Source organism: Tachysurus vachellii, chromosome 3 (genome assembly GCF_030014155.1).
Source record: "Tachysurus vachellii isolate PV-2020 chromosome 3, HZAU_Pvac_v1, whole genome shotgun sequence".
NCBI classification, from domain to species: Eukaryota; Metazoa; Chordata; class Actinopteri; order Siluriformes; family Bagridae; genus Tachysurus; species Tachysurus vachellii.
Window position 1 is genome coordinate 30186362 of NC_083462.1, and position 17439 is coordinate 30203800.

The 17439-nt window shown below is 38.0% G+C and overlaps 3 protein-coding genes across 3 annotated transcripts in view; 2 read left to right on the top strand and 1 right to left on the bottom strand.

The window, feature by feature from the left end:
- LOC132843392 (core histone macro-H2A.1-like) overlaps positions 1-17439 on the top strand; it is a 38692-nt gene that overhangs the window by 14335 nt on the left and 6918 nt on the right. Inside the window, exon 2 of the mRNA XM_060866687.1 lies at positions 9627-9638. Coding sequence (XP_060722670.1) covers positions 9627-9638 — 12 coding nt within the window. The remainder of the gene's footprint in view (positions 1-9626; positions 9639-17439) is intronic.
- LOC132843394 (transmembrane emp24 domain-containing protein 5-like) lies at positions 1939-6927 on the top strand. Its single transcript, XM_060866689.1, has 4 exons — positions 1939-2242; positions 3792-3889; positions 3982-4162; positions 5032-6927. The coding sequence occupies exons 1-4, from the start codon at positions 2060-2062 to the stop codon at positions 5248-5250; spliced, it is 681 nt and encodes a 226-aa protein (XP_060722672.1). The 5' UTR covers positions 1939-2059; the 3' UTR covers positions 5251-6927.
- On the bottom strand, positions 14838-15241 carry LOC132843406 (histone H2B-like). The gene has a single exon (XM_060866702.1). The coding sequence runs from the start codon at positions 15210-15212 to the stop codon at positions 14838-14840; it is 375 nt and encodes a 124-aa protein (XP_060722685.1). The 5' UTR covers positions 15213-15241.

Consider the following 17439-nt stretch of genomic DNA (forward strand, 5'->3'; position numbering starts at 1 on the left):
CACAAAGAAAGCGTGACCATATTTAAACAATAGGTATATAGAACGGCTTGCGTGGGGTCACGTCTCCTCCAGACATTTTATAATTTCCTTATGAAGGGAATAAATAAGTTATATATGGTGTTATACAGCACAAACAAATAGCACCGGGTTAAGGCGATTTGGACGACAACCCGGTTCTATTTGTGATTCAATTACCGATTCATAAAAACGGTTTCCTTCGTTCTGAATGAACGAATCAGCTGTTTTGAATAGATTTAATAAATGACTCAGGACTCAAAAAAACAGTACATTGAGGCCTTCTATTGGGAATTTTTTTGGGGAAAAAGTGTAATTAAATTTTTTTTCTATCGTTTCATATTTCTGTGTTCTAATTTTTTTAATTAATCTCATAATTTTGTATACACTGTAAATGCATGCAGGAGCTCCTTATAAAATATGTGTTGGTTATTAATGAGCCTTGCTTGTTTAATTATACTTGTCTCTTTAAAAAATTAAGCCACTTAACCATTGTAACTTTTAAACAGTTTATTTGAACTGTGTCCCATGTATGCTGACACATAAATGGATGTCTCTGGTGTACGCTACCGATATCTACTCACCTTAGACCCGCTATTTTATTCTGTTTGCTATTTTTAAGGAAGCAAATTAGATACAATGTTTATTTTAGAGGCACAAATTGAGCACAAACAAACGCCACTGCTTTTGTCTGAATTGGACGAAGTGGGGTGGAGAGTGACGTAACTGTCCCGTATTGTATTTGTTATTTCTAAGGAAGGGAATAAGATTTAATGTTTATTTTAGCGGCGCGAACCGGCACAAATCGAGTACCGGTTTGGAGAGATTTGGACGGCACGGGGTGGGGAGTGACGTCACAGCTCCAAATTGTTTTTGTTATTTCTAAGAAGGGGAAATATACTTGACGTTCATTTCAACGGCACAAACCGGCACAAATCGAGCACAAACGAATGACACCAGTTTTGTGTGATTTAGACGAACTGGGGTGGAGAGTGACGTCACAGTTCCTGAAAATATTTTGGTTATATCTCAGGAAGGAAAACAGATACAGTGTTTGTTTTAACGGCACAAATGGGCACAAATCGAGCACAAACGCACTAAGCCGGTTTTGAGCGATTTGGGCGATGTGGGGTGGAAAGTGACGTCACACAATGTTTAATATCTCAAACACCAAACCAGCACAAACGTTCGTTTTTGCGGCACAAATCAGCACAAACGAAGCACAAACGAATGGCATAGTTTTGGTGATTATTTCTTTTTATGGGGTGCCAACTTCACGGAGGTCTACATAAGACAACACAGAGCTAAGGACTATAGGCTAAGTTTAGGCATAGTGTGCAACCTAGTACAAACAATGCAAAACAAGTCATATTATTATTATGATCAGTATTATTATTATTAAATATTATTATTATTATCAGTATTATTAATTATTATTGTTATTATTATTATTATTATTATTATTATTATTATTATTATTATTATTATTATTAAATAACGAACACATTGATATAAACCTATCGTTCACGTCACAGCTGGAACAACACACACCTTCCGACCAATAAGATTCGAGCAAGTCGTTAATTATTACCCCTGAATATTATTATAAGTCTTGCCTTAAATCATGTACATGGACGATGTATAGTCAGTATACATGTAAAACATACAAAATGTCCAAAATGTCCAAAGTTCGCGAGTTCGAAGCAAAGACTCAATTTCCCATAATGCCACGCTTTAAGGGTGTCTGTGATATTCGCCTGAATGGATAACTTAATTCTATGGATAAATGGATAATTTTCTGATTAAATTTGGAGATAAATTTTTTCATTAGTTTCTTAAATTATTATTTTTAAATAAATAAATAAATAAATAAATAAGTTGGTCTACATGTTGATCTCTCTTCAGAGCTGCTGGGTCCTGAAGTAGTTGGTCGACACACACACACACACACACACACACACACACAAGTTTCCCAGGAAAGTTGAGTTTATATAAAGTTATTAGGCTTTGAGGTGTTATTGTTCTCACACTGTTAGTTGTCATTATGCGGTTGAGTTGGGGATTAGTGTTAATGCACGTATGGCTGTGTGTGTCGGAGTGGTTTGTGGTCACCGGCGCTTTCACACAGTCTCTGGACAGCGACTTCACCTTCACACTGCCTCCCGGACACAAGGAGTGTTTCTACCAAACCATGAAGAAAGACGCATCTCTGGAAATAGAGTATCAGGTAAAAAAAAAACCACAATATTTATTTTAGGTGTGAGTGAGTGTGCGTGCGTGCGTGTGTGTGTGTGTGCGCGTGCGTGCGTGCGTGTACTGTATGTGCGTGTGTGTGTGCGTGTGTGTGTGCGTGTTCAATAACAATCACTGAAATCAATATTTAATCAGATTTCCAACTTTAACACGGATGTTGTTGCTAATTCATGATCCCAGCTCCACCAAGTGCCACTGCTGGGTCCTTGATCAAGGCCCTTAACCCTTAATTGCTCAGTTGTATAAATTGTAAGTCACTCTGGGTAAATGTGTCTGTTAAATGCGAGAAAGGTAAATATTCCGTTCACAGTATAGGTGAAAAAAGGGGGGCAGGTTTTCAGACATGAGGTGGCATCGGGAGGTGTAACTCTTATGTCATCTACAATATTAAGTGTACATGCGCCTAAGCTACAGATTTTTTTATCTCAGTTTTTCAAAACACACTATTTATGTGACTGTAGGTTTTTTCTGGCTATTTTCATATAAAAACTGATTTCAGCTTTTTCCACTATATCAGTATTCCAATGGCTTAAATGTTTACATACACCAAAACTCCAGAAACAGAGCTAACTACTTTTATCATAATTAGGAGTGAACTGGATTTGGACCTGAAACTTCATGGAGAGTCATGAAGGAATTTATTTAGCAATGAGTCGACGTTCAGAATGACTTTGCGATCTATATGCATGTAGCAGACGTTTTACTCTTTTCTTCCTTTTTCTGAACAGCTGAAGAGGTCACATCCCTAAACCTTGTTTGTTTGGTCCCTTGTTCGTCGAGGCGCTACCCTGACTGCGACTGTAACACACTCCTGTCCCGAATCGAAAACATTGTTCCGGTTTTCACCTGCCTAGTTTCAGTGAGCCTTGGATCATTTCGTGAATGTTCTTAATAAAGTGGCCATTTTGAGCGAGCGTGTTAAAGTGCAGATTTGTGGCACAATCCGAACAGTATTGTGAAACATGTATCTGAAGTTATCAGAGTTACAGGCAAAGGGTCACTCGTCCATGTGGTTGTCTCGGGGTCTCCTGGGATCTGTGCTTGGTTTAAAGAGTCGTTATGGTTAAGTTCCTGTGTGGAGATTTTTGGAAACCGTGATGATGCTGATGAACATATAGATGTTTCATATAGTTGTGACCCCTCCTGAAAAGTTTTTCCTTTCCACAAGCAAAGCTGCAATCTTTGAGTGCATGAAGTATCCAACGTTCCACACTCTCGTTTGAATAAGTGCACCATCTGGGTAAAGACAAGACGGAGAATCTTTGTTAATCAAGTCTGTTTGTAAGCAGTCGTGTGTTTTGCTCAGTGTTTTGTACATGATGAATAATTCATGTCTGCCTCTATGCATATGCATGCAAAACCGGAGAACTCTTCAGAGCACTCAGAGTAAATCCAGGTAAATCCAGAAGTGGCTGCTTGAACTTGAGAATGAGTATTTTGATGTTGGATTGTGGTCTGAACAAATTCCTCCTGGAGAGGAGAGTTTCCATCATACCTGACTATGTGTTTTGTTGAATTTGCAGGTCCTGGATGGAGCAGGACTGGACGTGGATTTCTACCTGTCCTCTCCTACAGGTCACATTCTGGCCTCAGACTTCAGGAAGTCTGACGGAGTTCATACGTAGGTTTTTTACTCTCCTTCATGTCTGCATGCGTTATTATTTTTCTTATTATTATCATCATCAACATTAGATAGCTGGTGTTCTTTCTCAGAGTGGAGACGGAGGAGGGAGACTACATGTTCTGCTTTGACAACACCTTCAGCGCAGTGTCTGAGAAGATCATTTTCTTCGAGCTCATTCTGGACAACATGGACGATGGAGAAGATCCCGAGAGCTGGAAGGAGTACGTGCAAGGTGCTGACCTGCTGGACATGAAGTTGGAAGACATCATGGTGAGAGAACACACACATTCTTAGCAACCTTGCATTGAGAATACCTCTCAAACCATGAAAAGAATCATTCTAGATCAGATGTTATTGCAAAACAACAGAAGGAAGCAAGACTTTTCTACTGGAATCATTACGCCATTTCACCAGGTCAGCATAAATTACAACAAGTATTAATGGAAACTGGGACTTAAAAGTACGGCAGAGGCATGTGGCAAAAATGTTATTTTTAATGCAGCACCTAAATTAGAGCACAAACTTTAAAACATATGATTTAATGGGAAAAAATACTTCAGCTTTAGTTTGTTGGTGTCTTTATTCCTCAGGATTGAGAAATCAAGCGAGCGCTTTGTCAATGTGAGAATAAATCAAATATAAAGCAGAATTTGCCAAGTGCAGAGCCTGAATGTTTCAACGCTCAGCAGTTCTGTCGCTTGCTTTTGGCCCACAGGATAAAAATAGGTTCCAGATTATGATTTTTGTTTCAGGAAGTTCAAGATCGAAACTGCAGATGTGCAGGAAGTGTTTCTGAAGTAGCACAAAAGGATTCGTTTTTACCAAAGACTAGAGTAATACTCAGAGTGTGGAGGTGTGGACAGAGAGGCATCGTCAAAATCATGTCTATAACCATCCAGAACATCTCACAGAACCTCAGACATCACCGACCTCACAGAACCTCAGACATCACCGACCTCACAGAACCTCAGACATCACCGACCTCATCTTCCACATTGTTTAGATCTGTGTTTGTTTTTGGAGCTCACTCTGCTTGTCTCACTCTCTGCTCGTCTCTCTCACTCTCTGCTTGTCTAATCTCTCTCTCTCTCTCTCTCTCTCTCTCTCTCCCTCCCCCCTCCCCCTCTCCCCCTCTCCAGGACACGATAAACAGCGTGAAGGCGAGATTAGGGAAGAGTCTGCAGATCCAGACAGTTCTGAAGGCCTTTGAGGCGCGTGACCGCAACCTGCAGGAGAGCAACCTCGATCGTGTCAACATCTGGTCCTTCACTAACATGGTAGTGATGGTGGTTGTGTCCTGCGTGCAGGTCTACCTGCTGCGCAGCCTCTTTGACGACAAGAGGAAAACACACACGTAACCTCTGCTCAACATCCAGGACTGAAAAGAGAAAATATCTCTTCCTCTTCTCCGTCCACTCGAGCTGAACCAAGAACACCCTGGTTTCATTTCTCAGTCTAGAAAATAAGACACAGATCTTATCTGAGCTGCTACAGGTTACAGACCTCACAGTAAAAATTACATGATGGATTTTTAACTTAAAGTATTAACATATATGTCAGATATGTCAGATGTCACATATGTCAGAGTTTCTTATAGCATCATTTTATATCAAATAAAGACACACATCTACACTGATATTTCTTTTCTTTCCCTCTTTGCCCCAGAGCACACACTAACGATTTGCCTGCTTGCTTTTTTTTTTTTCCAAAGCAAAACCTGCTCATTCATCTGCACCACACTTATAATGCCTTGTTTTTTCTGCAAGATACCCAGGAAAATGTCTGCTTTGGATGTGCTGTGGAAGAGCGATAGCAGAGGAAGCCTCATCACAATAGTGCTTAGAAGTAACCAATAAAAAAACAAAAAATCCCAGCGGGTGTGATTTAAGACCTAATGACAACGCAGCGTCTTTGTGAGCGCTCTCTACTGGGGCAGCTGCCCTCATGGGCACTGGCTGTTTTTGGCCCAGAATTCTTGTGGCGTAAAGGGAAAGCGAGCCTTCGTCTACAAATCCCTGCAGAGCAGACAAGCAGATCGTGTGACGGCCCTCGCTGACCGCAGTCTCTCTCTGGAGCAAGTTCTTGAACGACATTTCAGGCTTTGGAATTTGTTGGTATGAGCTCATATCGGGCTCAGCTGAAGCCGACCTTGGGCGTCCACTATGAGATAAGTACAGCGTCTGAGCTCACATCCCTAACAGAGCCGTAAACGACGTGTTTGGAGTCACGGTGACTTTAAAACCTCCTTCTGTGGCGTATCTACAGGAAATATTTCCATTAACAGGAAGATTAATAAATCAACGTCATCAAACGTTAAAGCTTCTCTGGTTTTCACAACTTCATAAAAAAAACGAATGGCTTTTATTTACTTCCCTTCAAAAACATATACGTACCTCGTCCCTCCTACAGATATCCTGCGCTCACTTTAAGGGATCTATATTTTATTTTATTGTTGTTATTTTAAGCATGTACACTGTAGGCTGTTTAATACCTACTGATATCTGATGAGTATAGAATGTTATACTGACTCTTCATTAGTATTTGTGGAACCCTCAGGAAATCTATGTAGTTTAGACATTTGTAATGTGCGTTTAGAATAGAAATAATCTTAAAAAAATAATAATAATCCTTTCTTTCTGCCATCTAATAGAGTTTGGATTATAATTCCAGTTATTGTATAGTCATGATATTAGTGAGCAGTAATAAAAACACTGATCTGTGCATTAGATGTGTGCATGAGACCTTTTTTACTCTTGCAGTTAATATTTTTAGATGAATGTGGTAAGTGTGGTAAAGATCCCAGGATCCAGGTCCTGATGCACACCTCTATGCCATATGATGAAGAGGAAACACACTGAAAGGAGTCCACCAGAGTCAAATCATTTATTATTATTTATTATTAAGACCATGTATGATGAACTGGAAAGTCTGGTGTATATTTTTGTGTTAAATATTTGTACTGCACACACTTTTGGGTAAGAATGTCATTTTGGGTAAATGTTGTTAATCATGCAGTGATACAGAGATGTGTTCAGCGAAGAATGAGACAACACACTGGCCTTAAAACTTACAAATAAAGATTAAAGTTTCACATCAGTTAAATATCCAGCTCCATGTTTTAATTCTTTAAATCTACCTTCTCTGGATCCAAGACATTGTTTCCTGGTGGTTGTTTTTTGTTTTTTTTTAACACTTTCTTTTTTCCGAGCTTTAATGCATTACATGCCTTCTTGTACATTCACAGTCATGTACACACGTATGACTGTGTGGACACTTCCAGCTCCACCACCATCATCAAGTTTGCTGATGACACTGGGACCCCAGTGGAGAGAGTGGACAGTTTCCGGTACCTGGGTGTTCACATCACATAGGACCTGTCTTGGTCCTGTCACATCAACACCCTGGTGAAGAAGGCCTGGCAGCGTCTGTACCACCAGAGACGCTTAAGGAACTTCAGACTACCCTCTCAGGTGCTAAAGACTTTCTACACTTGCACCATTGAGAGCGTCCTAACGGGTAGCAACACCCTTCAGAGGGTGGTGCGATCAGCTGAACGTACCATCCACACTGAGCTCCCTCACCTGCAGGACATCTACAGCATACGGTGCCGGACCAGGGCCAAGAAGATTGTAAAGGATCTCAGCCATCCCAACTATGGACTTTTTTCTTTGTTGTGCTCAGGAAAACGCTTCCGCTCCTTGAAAGCAAACACAGAGAGAATGAGGAGAGGCTTCGTCCCACAGGCCATTCAGAGTCTAAATCAGGAAATACCAAGGATCTAGTACTGGCCCTCTCTCTCTCCATCTACAGGTGTTTTTATGCACACCTTTTTTTGCACTGACCGTTTAACTCTGGACTGTCACTGTCACTTTAACTGTGGACTTGCACAGCACAGTGCCACTTTATACACTATCGACTTGACTTTGACTTGACATTCATGACTTGAGGCTTGACTCGGACTTGAGTTAAATGACTCGAAAAAACTTTTTTTTTTTTTTTTTTTTTTTTTTAAATCTGTTTTTAAACGCACGCAAGAGCGTAATCTAACCACGTGACGCAGCAGACAAGCAGAGGGAGCGCGCGCACTAACTAATAAACCTTAACAGTCGTGACGAAACATGAAATACCCAAATACACCAAAAATAATTAAGTTCGGGTACCGGGATTTTGTGCAAGATGAGAAGAGAAGAACAGCAGTATGCGACCACATCGCTCACAATTGAATGACACAATTGAAGTTCTATGAAATGTAATTTTTTGCAAGCGAAATGTAGTGTAAATGGTTGGTCACTGTTTATGTGGAAATCTTTTTTGCAATCGCACTTACAATGGGTCTTCAGGGTTAGGCTTTGAGTGAAAAGCGTATGGATCGTTTATGGGGATGCATATATATATTATATATGGCACAGCCATATTCTTGTCTCGCATGCACACGCACACACATTCAATTTAAAGGGATATTTCACCCAAAAAAAAAAATAAATAAATCTTTCATAATTTTCTCACCCTCATGTTACAAACCTGTATAAATTTCTTTGTTTAGATGAACACGGAGGAAGATATTTTAAGGAATGTTTGTAACCAAACCCTTCATGAGCCCCATTCACTTCTATAGTATTCTTATTTTCCCACTATGGAAGTGAATGGGGCTCAAGAATGGTTTGGTTATAAACAGTCCTCAAAATATCTACATGTGTGTTCATCAAAACAAAGAAATTTATACAGGTTTTAACATCATGAGGGTGAGAAAAAGATGACAGAATTTTATATCCCTTTAATTAATACATTACACTCACTCCAATAATCTCTCTCTCTCTCTCTCTCTCTCTCTCTCTCTCTCTCTCTCTCTCTCTCTCTCTCTCTCCCCCCAATAGTTAATTCACTTCAAGGTTTGCATGATTCAATAATTTACGTTTTTTGGTTGACGTGATTGATTGTTGTTGTTATTCTGTTGTTAAAAAGGAAGGATCTAATTTAAGGATGTGTTCATGTCCCATTAAAAGGGAATGCCTGTTCAAAAAATGCCATTTTGTTGCATAGAAACCATTGTACTTTTGTATATATACTTTTCCATGGTCTTCTGCCATGTTTGAGGCATATTGAAACGTTTCATGCTTTTATTTTGGCCTTATTTCAGTTACATTTACATCTTAGGCTTTGTAGTTTTGATTTTTATTCATTTTTAGATTTTTATTGTATTTACAACTCACCTGTATGTGGACACCTTTTTAAAAATAAATGCATATAATCATTTTTTGGTGCAAATAAAACTCATAGTCCATAAATACTGTAGATTTAACTTTGTTTAATATATACATTTAGTTAAATTATCAAACATCTGTATGACTTGCCAGTGACTTGCTTGACTCAAGCTACGACTTGACTTGACTTGCTTGACATAAAGCAGTGACTTGACTTGACTTGACACTCACAAAAAATGACTCGGACTTACTTGAGAATTGAAGGTTAAGACTTGAGACACTTACTTGAGACTTGCACATGTGTGACTTACTCCCACCTCTGCTATTTACACACCATACTGCCATACACACACACACACACACACACACACACACACACACATCTATCTATCTATCTATCTATCTATCTATCTATCTATCTATATATATATATATATATATATATATATATATATGGTTCATACTTTTTTATTTATCTATCTCCTTCTGGTTTTAGTATATTTCTTATCCTAAATTGCTTATATACAGGACAGATGCAAAATGTCGTACCCTGTATGTATGTGTATGTGACAAATAAAATTTGATTTGATTTGATTCTTTCCTCTTTCAGCAGAGGGGAACCATTTCACATGCGCGCTTCGTGTTTTTACTATGCGTCATTTCCGGGAGTTCCTACAGGTCCATGGCAGGCACTTATTTCCAGGTATTTCAGTACAGCGTAACAGATATTGCGTCATCAGATAGGCGTGGCCTATTTGATAATCTAACTCTAACCCTATTTCATTCATTCATTCATTCATCTTCTACCGCTTATCCGAACTACCTCGGGTCACGGGGAGCCTGTGCCTATCTCAGGCGTCATCGGGCATCAAGGCAGGATACACCCTGGACGGAGTGCCAACCCATCACAGGGCACACACACACACTCTCATTCACTCACGCAATCACACACTAGGGACAATTTCAGAGTTCACACACTAGGGACAATCTCAATTCCAGAGATGCCAATCAACCTACCTTGATTGCATGTCTTTGGACCGGGGGAGGAAACCAGAGTATCCGGATGAAACCCCCGAGGCACAGGGAGAACATGCAAACTCCACACACACAAGGTGAAGGCGGGAATCGAACCCCGACCCTGGAGGTGTGAGGCAAACGTGCTAACCACTAAGCCACCGTGCCCCCGGCTGTTTATTTGTTTTCTAAAATAAATCTTCCTGCATGACTTTTTGTCCTTCGTAGTATGCTGTTTTTTTTTTAAAGAAGGCGTTTTTCCAAGACCTCCGGAAACACGCCCACTTTACGCCGTGGTAACGAAACCCCTGCAATGTCGCCTTGTATAGGGCAGTACATTGGAACGAATGCGTTAATTGAGCCGCCATCTCGGTACAGGGGACCCCCTCCTCTTAATGCATCAGCGTGAATATAGGCATATAAAATCACCATAAATCGTCATGAATGCGATTTTCTAGTTTTTTTTGGTTCGTTCCAAAGGTCAGACATGTATTTATCATTAAGTCCAGAGAAAATTTAAGGTTTTGATATTAAGATAATCTACTTTTTCACAATATAATGCCTAGTGCTAGTAGGTGTAAATTTATTAGTTACATTCTTCTACTTGAGTAAACTTCAAATGAACAATCGCTACTTACCTTATAGCCTACTGCATGTAACACTGCTACAATGGTGTGACTATACATGTTAATTTAAACATTTAAAATGTATTGGTTTATTTGTAGTGGTTTATATAGTATCCCTGCAACAACACGACCTTACACAGTTTCTTCCTGACACCTTTGCTCTGCAGTTGCAGTATGCTGCAGTATGAACCTTTGCGACATGGTGTTGTCTCAACTTATGAAAGTTACAGACAACCAGTGACATTAAGCTAAAGTGATGGTTGTCTATGCCATCTTGAGTCTCAAATGTCGAAGACCAAATATGTCCTCAGAGCCTACTTCTGCTTTAGATCGGATTCAGATTATTTTATTCAATACCATGTCAGCAATCAAAGCTATTTTCATGGCAAAAATTCAATTACAAAAACACAAATATCATATAAATACAATAAAAACAAAACAAATATAAACAGCGTCATGTTATACAATTTTTTTAAATTAATATATGATAAAAAAAATCCAAGTCCTTTTCAGGCATAATGTCATTAAATATGTCCTTAAGTGAAGTAACTTGATAAAAGAGCATTCTGCTTGTGTTAAGTCCAGGACAATCTAATAAAATATGTTTGACAGATAAGGGAATCTTACAAAACATACATAAAGTTGGGTCTTTTCACCTTTAAGCAAAAAAAGCATGGGTCAATTTTGAATGTCCTTATTAAGAGCTTTGGAATCTACAAACATTGTCGGTTTTCCTAACTGTCAAAAAACTAATGGGTAACTAGCATGGATTAGCTGCGGTCGTTAACCAAGGACTAAAACAAACCAACGAAACCAGAAATATAATTTCCTAACGTTCAGTATCATAAAACACATTCTCTCCTGTGAAATGTAATCCCTTACTGTCTGGTTTTGATTTTTCTTCGTTTGAATATCCAAATGCGGCACAGAAGTCCGGCATCATGCATGCATTTGAAGTACAAGAGCCCTTTACAAAGATCCATAGATATATACCATAGATGTCGCCTTGGGGTCCTAACATTGTAGCAATGCTGCATCCATAGATATATACCTGAAAGTTAGGAAATTATATTTCTGGTTCCGTTGGTTTGTTTATTCTTCTCGGATTTTTTGGTTTTGTACGACAGCCCAGAAACAGGCCAGTAGGCAGACTGTCTATAACAAACTGACCTTATGTGTGTTTCTGGGATAGACTCTATGTCCAAAGCAGCCCATGATAAAGAATTATTTCATATGTATGTGTTTGTGTGTGTGTATATGTATATACAGTGAGAAATAACAGTAATCCAATTAAGTGACTTGAACAGACGTATTTTTTAAGGATCTGAAATGAAGGTTATCTGTATGTTAGTATATCATTGCTTCTATTATTTTGCTTTGCTTTGAGGAGGAGTACAGCTGCTCTACGGAAGATGCTCTCTTGCCAAGAACATTTCCTTGCAGATGTTTTGGGTCTGTCCACAGGAAACCGGGATTGTTCAAACTGTTTACATGCTGCTTACATCCATCAAACTGTTTACATGCTGTTTTGCACACCTGTTTACATGCTGTTTTGCTCTTTCGCACACAAACTGTCCAACATTTCAGCCGTTTTGCACATACTATACAATATTTCAGTCATTTGCTGAAACGTTGTCTCATTGTGTACTGCAACAGCTATACTGTATATGGTTGAAATGACAATAAAAGCTTCTTGACTTGACTTAACTTGTTCGTATAAACAAACCCATTGTTTGTCCTGCTCGGTTTTAAAGAGTGGTGAAGTGAGGTGAAGGTTAGCTGTTTCAGATGTTTGTGACACACAGCAGAAGCTGAGGTCTTATCTCTGACTTGATTAGCTCTAGATCTAGAGCTCTATAAATGTGTGTCAGATCAGTTATACTAATCACCTGTAACCAGCTCTAAAGGAGCGGTGTGAGAGAAATACTTTATTATGTGACCCACATACAGTAAGAAATAAGGGCAACGAAAGCCTTCTGTTATGGCAGTGAAATACAGACTGAAAACAGTGTTTTCTACACTCTCACTTTCTGTTTAGATGTTCTCCCATCTTCCATAAACTTGTAAGGAAATTAACTGTAGGTGTGAATGAGTGTAAGAATGAGCGTATGGTGCACTATAATGGACAGAGATCCCATCCTCAAGCCTATTGTTCCTAGGTTAAACAACATGACCAGGATAAAGCAGTTACTGAAGATGAAAAAAACAAATTAGTTAATAAATTAGATGTTTTCCATTAAATGTGTGTGATCTTGCACACCACCTACATGCGACATCTTTTCACTCCTCATACAACTGCTATTCTAAATAAGGATACATAATGAAAGAAGTGTTTTGAAATGTTTCTCTGTTTGTTTCCAAATAATAGAGCACACAAATTAAATAATTAATAAGCTAAATAATACACAAAGAATAATAGCATTGTGGATGGATGTTGACCGCCATCGTGTGGCCACGTTTGGGAAATGCAGGTTACTCACACGAGAAATATAATTTTTAGTAAATAAATTATTACTACTATTACGAATAATAATAATAATAATAATAATAATAATAATAATAATAATATTTTTATTTATTTACTATTACTGCTAATACTAATAATACTAATACTACTGCAATTAGACCAATCTCACACAAAATCAAACACGATGAAAGAGTACAAGGTATAAAAACAACGGCAGGAAGAGTGGTTAAGGTTACAGCTTATGCTGATGATAACAATTTTCATTAATATGCACTTTGAATAAAAGGTGATGAGACATTTCAAGAAATATGAAAAGATATCTGGCACTAAACTGAATCAAAACAAAACAGAAGCTGTATGGATGAGCAATAGTGTTGTTCCACCCCTAGACACCCAAACCAAAGAAGAGGTGAAAGTATTAGGCTTAACAATTACAAACAGTAAATGTGCTGAATACAACTGGGAAGAGAAAGAATTTTAAATAAAAACTGAAATTGAAAACTGGAAATAGCTAATTATAAATCAAGAATTCAGTTAATTAAAACATTTGTATTATCTAAATTATTGTCTTTCCCTCTGACAATAAAATGATAATAAAATGTCTTGTTTTATATGGAGAAACAATAGAGAAGTTACAACACAAACATTTCTATACAAACCAAAAAACGTAGCAGGTCTGGGTGCTGCTGAGCTGGGTAATAAATTAAACATAGCTTTTTGTAAAAACGTGACAGGCAATGGAAAGAAGGACTGAATGTATAAGAGATATGAAAACATGGAGAAAGAGGATAGGAAGAGCGAGAAAATTTTTTTTTATAAATTAGTATACAGAGATTTTTCATTTAAATATAAAGATATAATTAAATGCTGTAAATGTAAATGATTTTAAAGAGGATGGAAATTTAACATATTTTGAGAAATTGTACATGATCAGCAGAAATGGCATAAAGTAAAAAACCTAGATTTAAATATAAATGTAAATGAAAAAAACAATAATGTATTGTAATATTGTAATGTAATTTTTAACACAAAGCTAACAAAAATGTGATGAAACTTTAGTGGCTAATTGTTTGTGTTGTCAATTCTAAAATTCGGAAAACCAGATGTAAAATGATTAGTAACCAGTGCCATATTTCTGCTGAGGTAGTGTACAAAAACTGAGCTAAAAACGCAAAAGAACATGAACTGACGATCAAAAGACAAATGACCTTGGACTTTATTAAAAAATGTTTTGCTGATAGATGCTTGTAAATATGTAATATGTAACATTTTAAAGCAGATGACTAAATTTGTTTTTTTGTAACTGATGCAAGTTTTGTATTTTTGTATTCAAATGTATGATTGTAAAACACATGATGTACTTGTAAGTGAGAATTTTGAAGAGTTCTTTGAAATCCTTCAATAAAGCTTAAAGAAAAAAAAAGGCAGCAAAGCTACTAATTGTAATTACAAATTAAAATACAGTAGTACTGATGGAATACATATGTGAAGAAGAAAAAAAAAAAAAAAAAAAAAAAAAAAAAAAAAAAAAGTGTCTTTCTGTCCCTCACTCACACAAAGAAGATTTGCACTTTGTATGAAAAAGTGGGCGGCTCTTAAAAGAGCCTTTGTGTAGATAAAGACAGCGGTAACGCGCTTCACTTGGAGCTGGTGTACTTGGTGACGGCCTTTGTGCCCTCAGATACGGCGTGCTTGGCCAACTCTCCGGGAAGCAACAGACGCACGGCAGTCTGGATCTCCCTAGAGCTGATGGTGGAGCGCTTGTTGTAGTGAGCCAGACGAGAAGACTCACCGGCGATGCGCTCAAAAATGTCGTTGACGAACGAGTTCATGATGCCCATGGCCTTAGAGGAGATACCGGTATCAGGGTGCACCTGCTTCAGGACTTTGTACACGTAGATGGCGTAACTCTCCTTCCTGGTCTTTCTGCGCTTCTTGCCGCCTTTACCTGCCGTCTTGGTCACGGCTTTTTTGGATCCCTTCTTGGGCGCGGTCTTAGCTGGTTCAGGCATGGTGCTGCTGTTCGAGTGAACTGCGAGAGAATGAGTAACAGCCACCTAGCGGCTGCTCTATTTACAGGCTGACATTGTAATTAGGCACAAGAGAACAAATGTGTGTTATTGGTCATAATCCCAAAGCTCCTGCTGCGGAGCGCCTCCTTCCGCTCCACCTACACACTTACTCCTCCCCACTGTGTCTGCTGTGCTTTGTTCCCCTTCCGCCGTTTTACACTCAACTTTGTGCTTTATGACAAAAGAAAAGGGGAAAAAATCCTGTTTCTACCACCAGACCTTACACGTTTTTCACTCTCTCTCTCACACACACACAACGTGAAAGAGAAAGAAAGAGACGTATATAAATATAAATCAATTAACCTGTAACTTCAGGAGTCATTTTATCAGCTGTAAAACACAAAATATTACAGAATCTATAAGGTTTATAGTCTAAGTGAGCTACATTTTCTCCAACACTAATCTCATTCTAAAACTCATTCTTATTCACAAGGAAAGCTCATTGAAGTCAAAATTCAAACATCAAATGTGGGTCAAAACAAAAAGTCACTGTTCTACTTGAAATACTGTATTTAGTCAACATCTAGACACAGGCCTCACTGCAAATGGGATTTTGGTGGCCATCATTTGAACAGCTATGTTAGAGTACTTGTATATAAGTAGACTCTGTTTGTTATAGATAAACAATACAACAGTTGAACAACAGAGTCTGATATGCTGTACACTCTATTGTACTGAAAGCATAGCAATGAAGTGTAATTCTGATAGTTGTGTGTGACTGCCAGAATCTGGAAATCAACATGTAAACTGGTTAATAATCACTGTGACATGCCGTATGCAAACAAAGGTTGAACCAAAATTCAGAATTTTAGAACCAACCACTACATAAACAATAAAAGATCAAAAGCAGTACAGAATGTACAGACATAACTGAACTTATATATATATACACACAGTTAAGTACAAGTACATATATATTTGGACACAGGCACAATTTTCATGCTTTTGGCTATGTATGCCACAGAATAAATTGAAAATGAAAAAAGAAAAAAAAAAAATAACAAGATGCATATTTGAGCAGAGAAGGCATTCAGCTTTAATTCAAGGGGTTGAACAAAAATATCAAGTAAAAGGTTCAGGAACTGCAACCATTTTTATACACAGTCCGCCCATTTTCAGGGGCTCAAATGTAATTGGACAAATGAATATAATCATAAATAAAAAGTTCATTTTTAATATTTTGTTGAAAATTTTTTGCAGGCAATGACTGTCTGAAGTCTGGAGCCCACGTACATCACCAGAGACTGGGTTTCCTCCTTTCTGATGGTTTGCCAGGCCTTAACTGCAGCTGTTTTCAGTTGATGTTTGTTCGTAGGTCTTTCTGCCTTTAGTTTTGCCTTCAGCAAGTGAAATGCATGTTCAATCGGGTTGAGATCAAGTGATTGACTCGGCCATTGCAGAATATTCCATTTCATTTCCTTAAAAAACTCCTGTGTTGCTTTTGCAGTGTGTTTTGAATCATTGTCCATTTGTACTATGAAATGCCGTCCAATCAACTTTGCTGCATTTGGCATCATTTTTTCATCTGTCTAAAGAATGCTTTTTCAGAACTGGTCAGGCTTTTTTAGATTTTTTTTGGCAAAGTCTAATCTGGCCTTTCTATTCTTGAGGTTTATGAATGGTTTGCGATAATCTACCACTGTTGTCTTTTGTGGACGGCCAGGCCATTTTATGTTGCTGAGCTCACCATTGCATTCTTTTTTCTCAGAATGTACCAAACTGTTGATCTTTTTGAAGCCTAACGATGGCCTGTTTCACTTGCATGGAGAGCTCGTTTGAACGCATGATGTAGGTTCACAGCAAAAGATTCCAAGTGGAAATACCACATGTAGAATACACTCAAACTTTTACCTGCTTGATTGATGAAGAAATAATGAAGGAATAACCTACACCTGTCCATGAAACAGCTTTTGGTTCAATTGTCCAATTACTTTTGGTCCCTTAAAAAAGGGGCTGACTACTCTCAAGAGCTGTAATTCCTAAACCCTTACTCCAATTTGGATTTAAATATCCAAATACCTATACCTATACATCTATAGCTTAAATATTTTTTGGCAAGTACCTTAAAAAAAGAAAAAAATGTACCTGTGTCCAAATATATATGGACCTAACTGTATGAAAATTGTAATCTAGTTTGAAATATTATCAGTTAAGAACTAAATGTATT